Source organism: Electrona antarctica (assembly GCF_951216825.1).
Source record: "Electrona antarctica genome assembly, chromosome: 7".
NCBI classification, from domain to species: domain Eukaryota; kingdom Metazoa; phylum Chordata; class Actinopteri; order Myctophiformes; family Myctophidae; genus Electrona; species Electrona antarctica.
The window spans coordinates 41,803,981-41,817,671 of NC_136812.1; the positions used below are offsets into that span (position 1 = coordinate 41,803,981).

The following is a 13,691-nucleotide window of genomic DNA, read 5'->3' on the forward strand; positions in this document are numbered from 1 at the left end:
TTTAAGGTTGTCCATTCTAGAGAAGTGACGTCCACACTGATCACATCCATGGGGTTTCTCTCCAGTGTGAATTTTCTGGTGGCTTTTAAGGCTGGACATTATAGAGAAGTGTTTTCCACACTCATCACATCCATAGGGTTTCTCTCCAGTGTGAATTGTCTGGTGGCTTTTAAGGCTAGACATCTGAGAGAAGTGTTGTCCACACTGATCACACCCATAGGGTTTCTCTCCAGTGTGAATTATCTGGTGCCTTTTAAGGCTGGCCATTATAGAGAAATGTTTTCCACACTCATCACATCCATAGGGTTTCTCTCCAGTGTGAATTGTCTGGTGGCTTTTAAGGCTAGACATCTGAGAGAAGTGTTGTCCACACTGATCACACCCATAGGGTTTCTCTCCAGTGTGAATTCTCCGGTGGATTTTAAGGTTTGAAATCACGGAGAAGCGTTGTCCACACTGATCACATCCATAGGGTTTCTCTCCAGTATGTATTGTCTGGTGGCTTTTAAGGCTAGACATTTGAGAGAAGCGATGTCCACACTGATCACACCCATAGGGTTTCTCTCCAGTGTGAATTATCTGGTGCCTTTTAAGGCTGGCCTTTATAGAGAAATGTTTTCCACACTCATCACATCCATAGGGTTTTTCTCCAGTGTGAATTGACTGGTGGCTTTTAAAGTTTGACATTTTATAGAAGCGTTGTCCACAATGATCACATCCATATTGTTTGTCTCCAGTGTGAATTATCTGGTGCCTTTTAAGTGTGGATATGTAAGGAGTTACATATCCACACTGATCACAGCAGTGTTGTTTTTTCTTTGCCAAGCTTCTTTGTTCATTCACCTCTGGTAGGTCAGGGCAGTCAGACTGATGATGCAACACTGCATTGGAAAGAAATACAAAGAATATTGTTGATAGGTAGAAAAACAGCTACATGACAGGGATTTGTCGCACAACAACTAATTTGAAGTCCACAACTAACAATGGCCTCAAATACCATACTACATTACATGACTAAAACTATAGGAATTCAGTGGCTACTTAATACTAAGTAATAATATTAAGTAGTAGTTATATGTTAGTCATAGTTGATATTTGATTCTCGCTGTGATGCAAAACAGAAATGATCTACAACAAAGCTACTGGACAACTTGCATTGATACTCAATGTAAGATTCAAGATAAAATGTAATAATACAATGACTATTGAGAATATTGAGGGGATAATAAAAACAGAAGAGGGAGTGAAAGGGGAGGTTGAGTAACATACCAAGGTCTTTGGGTTCCTCCTGTTCAGCAGAAATGTCCCTGGTGGGGTCAAGAGAGTTCATCTTCAGCTGAAGTCTGGAGTCCACAGTCAGATGTGATCAGAAATTATTGATATCCTGGAGGAGTTGTGGAGAAATGACACAGACCAAGTCTTCTTATACCAGAGAGTCTGAGGTGGAACCACTAACTGCTTTGATAAGATTGGCCAAATAGAACAATAGGGCCTGGCCCTCCACTGATCCATTTAGCATATTGGGGGAGGAGGGATCCTCTCCCAATATGCTCAATGGATCCAAATTGAATAACAAGAGGGGGTAGAGACAGTCCCATTCATCTCAAGGACATGCATAGATTGTTCATCTACATGTAAATGACAGCAGCACATGCACAATGGATAGCAGTGACCTTTACAGAAATAAGATGAAATGTTAATTTGTACTCAGACACAGTTTGAGGTGAATTATACATGCAGGCCTACTGTGTTCATGGTAACTTCAGCAATACATTGCATTCTGAAATATAATCCCCACCGGGGAATAAAACATAGACCAGCTTTTACACCCACATCGGAATGAAAGGGTTTCCCTCCAGTGTGAATTACGTTGTGTATATTTAGTTAGGGCATTATGTGGATGTGCTGTCCACACTGTTAATTACCTGTAGAATAAAGCTTAATGAAAACCCCATGTGTCCAAATGTTTGTGTGTGTAATCATGTGTGTAGTGTACTGAACAGTGCAGACTGCGCAACAACACAGCTGGCGGAACAGTTGTACACAGTGTACAACATTGTGAACTTCTAAGTAATTTGACTGACTAAAAGATTATCCACGCTATTATTATCTACAAATAAAATGTACAAAGTGTGATCAACTTCTGAGACAGAGCACATCTAAATATAATGTAGGCCTACAGCATATCTGCATGTAACATTACAGTGAAACCAAGAATAATATTTGGGAATGAAATTGAATAATGCAGCAATAATAACAATGTAACATTAGAAGGGTTATTACCTAAATGGGTATCTCATGTTACAGACTGCCGTTGTCATGAGCAAACTGGACTCTTATTAACCACAGATAAACAAACAACTATTGCCTTTGAATATGTATTAAAATAAAGGGTAAAACACAATGCAATGTCAAGTCAATGCATTTGAATATGGAGACTTGTTTAGTTCTATGTGCAGCAGAATGCTGGTGGGACATGTTCCACAAATACAATACAGTATAACAGTATCATAATACAATACAAAATCAAAACATGTAGCAATGAAGCACAAATAAATGTACATAGATTGATGCAATTGAAAAAAAGAAAAAATATCAAAATGTCTGAAGACATTAGGCTCTACCAGACTCCAACACAAGTCACCACCATACTTATCTGTTCTAATCTGTCTCTGAAAACTCTACGAGAAATACCACTAAAAATATGTTGCCAGTGTACTTGCAATCAATCAAATTCAACACATTAAAAAAGGGGAAATAAAAAAGGCATTATACAACACTTATACAACACTTATACATCTAAAAGAAATGTGTGAAGTGAGCAGTGCCCTTTATCATGATGATGATGTATGCCACATGATGTCGGGGGGGGATGACATATTACACGTTTACTGCAACCGAAGGTCGCATTTACTATGAAATCCTGCGTCTCACATCCGTCACACCACCATATATGGTTGCCAATCCATCATGCCTTGTGACATCATGTGACGTCATGGAGACCATTAGATCTCCATATATGGATCTGACCTTGTGACATCACGTGAAATCATGGAGACCCTTAGCATCTCCATATATGATCACGCCTCATGACATCATGCCTCGTGACACACGTCACCACTGGCATACAAATAAATAACCATACTGTGTACAATAACCGAAAGTGCAATAGTGCTAGTGCAATGTAATAGTGCAAAGTCAAAATAGTTCAGCAATGCATAGTCCATAGTCCATTTTGGTCTTTGAACCCCCAGAAGGGGGTGAGAGAGAAGGGGGAGAGGAGAGAGGAGGGTAGAGAGGTAAAGAGAGAGAGGGAGGGGAGGCGTTGCGGCACGAATCTCTATAGTTTAACACAATAGATTAAATAATAAATAAAATACACAGCTAACATTATGGTGCAAGTGGCCGTAGGTTCAGTGTACACTGACTGACATATACACTCATGTATAAACTACAGGAAAATAGGTATAGAAAGAATTCAGAGTTAGTTAAACATCAATAGACCGAACATGTCATATTGTACAAAGGCAAAAAACACATTCATGGCAAAACATGAATATCAAGTCTTCAAGTAGCACCATGAAATATAGGGTAGAGTAAGACAATTCTTACACTTCCCACAAGTCTTAGGAAAACCATAACTATCGAAGTAGCCAGGTGAAACTCCATATTTGGGAATACACGGTTCGATCTCTTCTACCATAGCAACCCTGACATCATCAAAATACCCTGTACAAATCATTGTGCAGCTGTGACACACAAGCTTTTGAGGGTAGGCCTATAGGTGAAAGCTTTGGAGGTGAAAGCTTTTGAGTTTGATTTATTCTATCCTCTCTAGCGGTGGAGAGGTTGATATACTAATACCAGGTTTCACCACAAACGCAATTGCAGGAACCAAGTTTTTAATCACTGAAAGTGGGAATACTTTCGAGTTGCGTTTAGCAGAAGATCCAAACCAACAAACAAAGCCTAATGGGGAACCCGGAAATGGAAGACTTGATCCCCCTGATCAACAAGCTTCAAGATGCTTTCACCACCATTGGCCAGAGTTGTAATTTTGACCTTCCACAAATTGCTGTTGTCGGTGGACAGAGTTCTGGAAAAAGCTCAGTCTTGGAAAGTTTTGTTGGCAGAGACTTCCTTCCACGTGGATCGGGCATTGTTACCCGCCGACCTCTCATCCTGCAGCTGGTCAACAATAAAACAGAATATGCAGAGTTCTTGCACTGCAAAGGGAAGACGTTTGTGGACTTCAATGAGGTCCGATCGGAGATTGAGGCAGAGACCGACCGGATCACAGGCTCCAACAAGGGCATCTCTCCCATCCCCATTTCCCTGAGGGTGTACTCTCCAAGCGTGCTGAACCTGACCTTGGTTGACCTTCCAGGGATGATCAAGGTGCCGGTCGGGGACCAGCCTGTGGACATTGAGCACCAGATTTGGGACATGCTGCTGCAGTTCATCTCCAAGGAGAGTTGCCTGATCCTGGCCGTCACCCCCGCCAACACCGACCTGGCCAACTCAGGCGCTCTCAAGATCGCCAAGCAGGTGGACCCACATGGTCTGCGCACAATTGGTGTCATCACAAAACTAGACCTGATGGACGAAGGGACGGACGCAAAGGACATCTTACAGAATAAGGTTTTTCCACTGCGTAGAGGATATATTGGTGTGGTAAACCGAAGTCAGAAGGACATAGATGGGAAAAAGGACATTCACGCTGCACTGGCTGCAGAGAGGACGTTCCTCCTGTCCCACACAGTCTATAGACACATGGCCGACTGCATGGGCACACCATACCTACAGAAGACCCTCAACCAGCAACTTATTAATCATATCCGTGATACTTTGCCTGGCCTGCGCAATAATGTTCAGAGCCAACTTCTCTCTCTGGAGAAAGAGGTGGAGGAGTACAAGAATCTCCGACCTGATGACCCCACACACAAGACCAAGGCATTATTGCAGATGGTGCAGCAGTTTAGCGTAGACTTTAAGACTTGCATTGAGGGCTCCATGTACCAGGAGGTGGACACTAACGAGCTATCGTGTGGTGCCAAGATCAACCACATATTCCACAAACGCTTAAGCTACGAATTGGTTAAGATAGCTTTTAATGAGAAGGACCTGAGGAGGGAGATAAGGAATGCCATCAAGAACGTCCATGGTGTCAGAAGTGGCTTGTTCACTCCAGACCTGGCGTTTGAGAGCATTGTGAAAAAGCAGCTTGCTGAGTTGAAAACGCCTTGTCTCAAATGTATCGATATGGTAATAGAGGAGCTCATCAACACAATCAGGAAGTGCACCAACAAGCTTAGCTCCTATCCCAGACTGAGAGAGGAAACAGAGAGAATTGTCACAACTTATGTAAGAGAGAGGGAAGGCAAGACCAAGGACCAGGTTCAGCTCCTGATTGACATTGAGCGGTCTTACATCAACACTAACCACAAGGATTTCATCGGCTTTGTTAATGCTCAGCAATGTAACCCATCTGCCAAGAAGAGGACTCCTTCATCAGGGCAAGAATTTACCCTCAGGACCAGGATGAACACTGTGGGAGTGCAGCTGCAAACACAGTGTCTAATGACTGCAATTCCTCTCAGGACACTCAGCTGGAGAGGCAAGTGCAGATCCTCCGCAACCTGGCAGACTCATATATTGGCATTATCAACAAGTCCATCAAAGACCTCGTGCCCAAAATAATCATGCACCTCATGATCAACAGCACAAAGGACTTCATCGACACAGAATTACCATCCTACCTCTATTCATCTGTGGACAAGAACAGTTTGATGGAGGAGTCGGCCGACCAGTTGAAGCACAGAGAGGAGATACTGCACATGTACCACACCTTCAAAGAGGCACTCCACATCATCAGTGACATCAGCATCAGCACCATCTCCACCCCCGTGCCACCACCTGTTAGCGACCATTGGATCAAAAAGGCCAGCCCAACCCCTCACTGCGGGCCAGTGGTTGCAGAAGTACCTGCGCCCGCTCCGAGCTGCCCACCTGCAGTGCAAGACCTGCAACCGCCCCTCAACCACAGCCCAGCATTTGTGGCTGCCATCAATCCCATCAGTGCTCTGCAACAGATTCCTTCCCGGACAGAAGACTGGATCATCGTAGATCTGAAGGGGGAGAGATATAGATAGATAGATAGATAGATAGATAGATAGATATTGTCATTGCTTGCACGAAACAACGAAATTCAGTTTAAAGCTTCACCACTGGCATACAAATAAATTACCATACTGTGTACAATAACCCAAAGTGCAATAGCGCTAGTGCAATGTAGTGCAAAGTCAAAATACTTCAGCAATGCAAAGATCAAGTCCATTTTGGTCTTTGAATCCCCAGAAGGGGGTGAGAGAGAAGGGGGAGAAGAGAGAGGGGGGTAGAGGAGGAGAGAGGGGTAGAGAGGTAAAGAGAGAGAGGGAGGAGAAGCGTTGTGGCACAAATCTCTAGTTTAACACAATAGATTATAGATTGTTAAAATACACAGGTAACATTATGGTGCAAAAGTAAAAAATCACACTCATGTGAAGTGAGGGGCACCATAACCCGCATGCATGTGGCTGCCACATGATGTCACAAGGTGAGGGGGCATGAAAAGTAAATGTACTTCTCATGCTTTAGTGGTGTTGCTAAAAGTCTTGCACCATCATCATCCTCATTAATTGTCCTCCATGTATGAAACAAAATTACTTAAGTTACATTTACTGTATATCGGCCATATGACGTCACGTTGACATAGTTCACTAAACAAACATTAAAGTCCATAGACTTGTCTGGCAAACAATTTTGTTCAAAGTGCTCTAAACAAAGTCCATAGACTTGGCTGCCACATGACATAATTTCGGCAAGCCATGAATTGGTAATACCTGTAGCTCGACGTGAAGCCGATGGTTTACAATTGTTACTGGCATACTTGACTTGATTATTCCAGTCTCCTAGATGGAGCATAGGGCCGTAGGTTTAGTGTACACTGACTGACATATACACTCATGTATAAACTACAGGAAAATAGGTATAGAAAGAATTCAGAGTTAGTTAAACATCAATAGACCGAACATGTCATATTGTACAAAGGCAAAAACACATTCATGGCAAAACATGAATATCAAGTCTTCAAGTAGCACCATGAAATATAGGGTAGAGTAAGACAATTCTTACACTTCCCACAAGTCTTAGGAAAACCATAACTATCGAAGTATCCAGGTGAAACTCCATATTTGGGAATACACACAAACCGTACTCATAACTGCAGTACGGTTCGATCTCTTCTACCATAGCAACCCTGACATCATCAAAATACCCTGTACAAATCATTGTGCAGCTGTGACACACAAGCTTTTGACGGTAGGCCTATAAGTGAAAGCTTTGGAGTTACCTCCATCTGAGTTTGATCTGGATAGATAGATACATAGATTGATTCTATCTTCTCTAGCGGTGGAGAGGTTGATATACTAATACCAGGTTTCACCACAAACGCAATTGCAGGAACCAAGTTTTTAATCACTGAAAGTGGGAATACTTTCGAGTTGCGTTGCCGTTTAGCAGAAGATCCAAACCAACAAACAAAGCCTAATGGGGAACCCGGAAATGGAAGACTTGATCCCCCTGATCAACAAGCTTCAAGATGCTTTCACCACCATTGGCCAGAGTTGTAATTTTGACCTTCCACAAATTGCTGTTGTCGGCGGACAGAGTTCTGGAAAAAGCTCAGTCTTGGAAAGTTTTGTTGGCAGAGACTTCCTTCCACGTGGATCGGGCATTGTTACCCGCCGACCTCTCATCCTGCAGCTGGTCAACAATAAAACAGAATATGCAGAGTTCTTACACTGCAAAGGGAAGACGTTTGTGGACTTCAATGAGGTTCGATCAGAGATTGAGGCAGAGACCGACCGGATCACAGGCTCCAACAAGGGTATCTCTCCCATCCCCATTTCCCTGAGGGTGTACTCTCCAAACGTGCTGAACCTGACCTTGGTTGACCTTCCAGGGATGATCAAGGTGCCGGTCGGGGACCAGCCCGTGGACATCGAGCACCAGATTTGGGACATGCTGCTGCAGTTCATCTCCAAGGAGAGTTGCCTGATCCTGGCTGTCACCCCCGCCAACATAGACCTGGCCAACTCAGACGCTCTCAAGATCGCCAAGCAGGTGGACCCACATGGTCTGCGCACCATTGGTGTTATCACAAAACTAGACCTGATGGACGAAGGGACGGACGCAAAGGACATCCTACAGAATAAGGTTTTTCCACTGCGTAGAGGATATATTGGTGTGGTAAACCGAAGTCAGAAGGACATAGATGGGAAAAAGGACATTCACGCTGCACTGGCTGCAGAGAGGACGTTCCTCCTGTCCCACACAGTCTATAGACACATGGCCGACTGCATGGGCACACCATACCTACAGAAGACCCTCAACCAGCAACTTATTAATCATATCCGTGATACTTTGCCTGGCCTGCGCAATAATGTTCAGAGCCAACTCCTCTCTCTGGAGAAAGAGGTGGAGGAGTACAAGAATCTCCGACCTGATGACCCCACACACAAGACCAAGGCATTATTGCAGATGGTGCAGCAGTTTGGCGTAGGCTTTAAGACTTGCATTGAGGGCTCCATGTACCAGGAGGTGGACACTAACGAGCTATCGTGTGGTGCCAAGATCAACCACATATTCCACAAGCGCTTAAGCTACGAATTGGTTAAGATAGCTTTTAATGAGAAGGACCTGAGGAAGGAGATAAGGAATGCCATCAAGAACGTCCATGGTGTCAGAAGTGGCTTGTTCACTCCAGACCTGGCGTTTGAGAGCATTGTGAAAAAGCAGCTTGCTGAGTTGAAAACGCCTTGTCTCAAATGTATCGATATGGTAATAGAGGAGCTCATCAACACAATCAAGAAGTGCACCAACAAGCTTAGCTCCTATCCCAAACTGAGAGAGGAAACAGAGAGAATTGTCACAACGTATGTAAGAGAGAGGGAAGGCAAGACCAAGGACCAGGTTCAGCTCCTGATTGACATTGAGCGGTCTTACATCAACACTAACCACGAGGATTTCATCGGCTTTGTTAATGCTCAGCAATGTAACCCATCTGCCAAGAAGAGGGCCCTTCCCAATCAGGTGATCCGTAAAGGATGGCTCACCATGAACATGAGCATCATGAAGGGAGGCCCCAAGGTGTACTGGTTTGTCCTGATGGCTGAGTCCCTCTCCTGGTACAAAGATGAGGAGGAGAAAGAGATGATGTACATGTTGCTCCTGGATGACTTGAAGCTGCGAGATGTGGAGGAGAAAGGCATCGAGACATGGCTGAAAATCCCAAAGAGGTGTTTAGTGGACTCCATGTCCAAAAGACACTCGTTCGCAATTTTCAACACTGGGCAGAGGAATGTGTATAAAGATATGCATGAGGTTGAGCTGGCCGGTGTTTCTGAGGAGGATGTGAACAGTTGGAAGAACTCCTTCATCAGGGCAAGAGTTTATCCTCAGGACCAGGATGAACACTGTGGGAGTGCAGCTGCAAACACAGTGTCTAATGACCGCAATTCCTCTCAGGACACTCAGCTGGAGAGGCAAGTGCAGATCCTCCGCAACCTGGCAGACTCATATATTGGCATTATCAACAAGTCCATCAAAGACCTCGTGCCCAAAATAATCATGCACCTCATGATCAACAGCACAAAGGACTTCATCGACACAGAATTACCATCCTACCTCTATTCATCTGTGGACAAGAACAGTTTGATGGAGGAGTCGGCCGACCAGTTGAAGCACAGAGAGGAGATACTGCACATGTACCACACCTTCAAAGAGGCACTCCACATCATCAGTGACATCAGCATCAGCACCATCTCCACCCCCGTGCCACCACCTGTTAGCGACCACTGGATCAAAAAGGCCAGCCCAAACCCTCACTGCGGGCCAGTGGTTGCAGAAGCACCTGCGCCCGCTCCGAGCTGCCCACCTGCAGTGCAAGACCTGCAACCGCCCCTCAACCACAGCCCAGCATTTGCGGCTGCCATCAGTGCTCTGCCACAGATTCCTTCCCGGCCAGCCCCCATACAGTTGTGGTTGAGGAAGTTCTTCTAAGTTTTCTATTAATAAAAGAGCATTTTGAATCCACCATGGTGCAACTGGCTTTGTCGGGCGTCTACATGGGCCATGGGCCCGAATTTGGGCCAATGTGTTCTACACAAACACAATTGGCCCATATTCAGGGCAGGGAGGCCGGGTGAGTGATTATATTTTTGAGGGGCACTATCCTCTCCTATGTGTCCTATGGCTTTTGGTGTGTGTCCACAAACTTTGTCCTACACAAACATTAAATTCCCATTGACAATGAATGGAGAATTTTGCGTCATAGTCAAATTACATAACATTTTTAAACAAACATTGCATAACACAAACATTGATGACAAAGGTGAGGATGCAAAGTGTGATTGGCTGGAATGAGATGATGTATGATAATGTACGATAAGAGCACCCCTCACTTCATCTTTTCATCTTTCCAATCTCTAGAAAGTATTGTCAAAGACATATTTCAGGCCTGGGCCGTGGCTCAGCGGTCCAGGCACCTTGGCCGGTAGTCTGAGTCTGGCAGTGTGCCGCGGGTTCGACTCCCGATCCCGAGCCTTTACTGCATGTCACTCCCCCATCTCTCTCCCCCATTTCCTGTCAGCCTACAGTCTGTCCCTCTATAATATAAAATAAAGGCGAAAGCCGCAAAAATAACAAAGACATATTTCAACAAAATCACACCCGTGTTAAGTGAGGGGTGCTCTTATCATCATCTCATTCGGGCCAATCACAATTTGTGTCTTCACTTTTCTGTCCTCACTTTTGTCTTCAATGTTTGTGTTTACACAAACACGAAAAGCATACGTACGCGCGCACACACACACACACACACACACACACACACACACACACACACACACACACACACACACACACATACATACATACATACATACACTGTACATAAGCATAACCATCAAAATGGCTGGGTGGAACTCCATTTTTGGGCATACACATGGTAACTAAGTATGTCGATCTTTGCTACCATATCGCTCAAACCTGACTGACATCATCAAAATTCTTTGTCCAATCAGTGTGCAGCTGAGTGTGCATCTATTTAAGGAAATGCATTTGGAGTTTTTAAATCACTGGGAATCTCAATACTTGGTTGTAGTTAGCATCAGAACTTACCCAACAAACAAAGCCAAATGGGGAACCCGGGGATGGAGGGCTTGATCCCTCTGATCAACAAGCTTCAAGACACTTTCACCACCATTGGCCAGAGTTGTAATTTTGACCTTCCACAAATTGCTGTTGTCGGCGGACAGAGTTCTGGAAAAAGCTCAGTCTTGGAAAGTTTTGTTGGCAGAGACTTCCTTCCACGTGGATCAGGCATTGTTACCCGCCGACCTCTCATCCTGCAGCTGGTCAACAATAAAACAGAATATGCAGAGTTCTTGCACTGCAAAGGGAAGATGTTTGTGGACTTCAATGAGGTCCGATCGGAGATTGAGGCAGAGACCGACCGGATCACAGGCTCCAACAAGGGTATCTCTCCCATCCCCATTACCCTGAGGGTGTACTCCCCAAACGTGTTGAATCTGACCTTGGTTGACCTTCCAGGGATGATCAAGGTGCCGGTCGGGGACCAGCCTGTGGACATCGAGCACCAGATATGGGACATGCTGTTGCAGTTCATCTCCAAAGAGAGTTGTCTGATCCTGGCCGTCACCCCCGCCAACATCGACCTTGCCAACTCGGACGCTCTCAAGATCGCCAAGCAGGTGGACCCACATGGTCTGCGCACCATTGGTGTTATCACAAAACTAGACCTGATGGACGAAGGGACGGACGCAAAGGACATCCTACAGAATAAGGTTTTTCCACTGCGTAGAGGATATATTGGTGTGGTAAACCGAAGTCAGAAGGACATAGATGAGAGGAAGGACATTCACGCTGCATTGGCTGCAGAGAGGACGTTCCTCCTGTCCCACACAGTCTATAGACACATGGCCGACTGCATGGGCACACCATACCTACAGAAGACCCTCAACCAGCAACTTATTAATCATATCCGTGATACTTTGCCTGGCCTGCGCAATAACCTTCAGAGCCAACTCCTCTCTCTGGAGAAAGAGGTGGAGGAGTACAAGAATCTCCTCCCTGATGACCCCACACACAAGACCAAGGCCTTATTGCAGATGGTGCAGCAGTTTAGCGCGGACTTTAAGACGTGCATTGAGGGCTCTGGATACCAGGTGGTGGACACTAATGAGTTATCAGGCGGTGCCAAGATCAACCACATATTCAACGAGTGCTTAAACTATGAGCTGCTTAATGTCAGTTCTAATGAGAAAGAGCTAAGGAGGGAGATCAAGAATGCCATTAGGAACGTCCGTGGTGTCAGAGGTGGGCTGTTTGTTCCCGACCTGGCGTTTGAGACCATTGTGAAAAAGCAGCTTGCTGAGCTGAAAACGCCCTGTCTCAAATGTATTGATATGGTCATAGAGGAGCTCATCAACACAGTCAAGCAGTGCACCAAAAAGCTCAGCTTCTACCCCAGACTGCAGGAGGAAGCAGAGATTATTGTCTATACGTATGTCAGAGAGAGGGAAGGCAAAACCAAGGACCAGGTTCTCCTCCTGATTGACATTGAGCAGTCCTACATCAACACAAACCACGAGGACTTCATTGGCTTCTCTAATGCCCAGCAGGGGAACACAGCTGCGAACAAGAAGAGGACCAATCAGGTGATCCGTAAAGGCTGGCTCACCATGAACATCAGAATCATGAAGGGAGGCCCCCGGTTGTACTGGTTTGTCCTGACTGCCGAGTCCCTCTCCTGGTACAAAGATGAGCAGGAGAAAGAGATGATGTACATGTTGCCCCTGGATAACTTGAAGCTACGAGACGCGGAGAAAGGCTTCATGTCTACAAAGCACGTCTTTGCTATTTTTAACACTGAGCAGAGAAATGTGTATAAAGATCTGCGTCAGATTGAGCTGGCCCGTGATTCGGAGGAGGATGTAGAGAGTTGGAAGGCCTCTTTCCTCAGGGCAGGAGTTTATCTTCAGACGGACCAGATTGAAAATGATGAGGGTGCAGCTGTAGACACAGTGTATAATGGCGGCAATTCCTCTCAGAACCCTCAGCTGGAGAGGCAGGTGGAGACCATCCGCAACCTGGTGGAATCGTATATGGGCATCGTCAAGAAGTCCATCAAAGACCTCATGCCCAAGATCATCATGCACCTCATGATCACCTGCACAAAGGACTTCATCCACACAGAGCTACCATCCTACCTCTACTCATCCGGAGACCTGAACAGACTGATGGAGGTGCCGAGTGAGCAGGCTCAGCGCAAGGTGGAGATGTTGCGCATGTACCACGCCCTCAAAGAGGCCCTCCACATCATCAGTGACATAAGCACCACCACCCTCCCCACCTTCGTGCCACCGGCCATCAGGGACATCTGGCTCAAGAAGTACAGCCCAACCCCTGAGCACAGGTTTGTGGTGAGAGCTGAAGGTTCACCAACAAAAGCCCTCAACAATGGCCAGGACCCCTTCAATGCCCCACCACCGATTCCCTCCCGGTCAGCCCGCCGAACACCTCCGCTTTGGTCCTTGTAAACATTCCCTACTAGACCTATAGCCAGGACT

At 45.5% G+C, this 13,691-nt stretch overlaps 2 protein-coding genes across 2 annotated transcripts; both read left to right on the top strand.

Annotated features, from left to right (window-relative positions):
* Positions 1 to 7,587: 7,587 nt before the first annotated feature.
* On the top strand, positions 7,588 to 10,101 carry LOC306927290 (dynamin-2-like; the record flags this gene model as incomplete). The annotated part of the gene is made up of 1 exon (XM_079506999.1): positions 7,588 to 10,101. One exon carries the CDS (start codon positions 7,588 to 7,590, stop codon positions 10,099 to 10,101), a length of 2,514 nt encoding a protein of 837 aa, XP_079363125.1.
* A 1,136-nt stretch (positions 10,102 to 11,237) lies between these two features.
* LOC306927291 (dynamin-2-like) lies at positions 11,238 to 13,661 on the top strand (the record flags this gene model as incomplete). The annotated part of the gene is made up of 1 exon (XM_079507000.1): positions 11,238 to 13,661. The coding sequence occupies one exon, from the start codon at positions 11,238 to 11,240 to the stop codon at positions 13,659 to 13,661; it is 2,424 nt and encodes an 807-aa protein (XP_079363126.1).
* Positions 13,662 to 13,691: the final 30 nt, after the last annotated feature.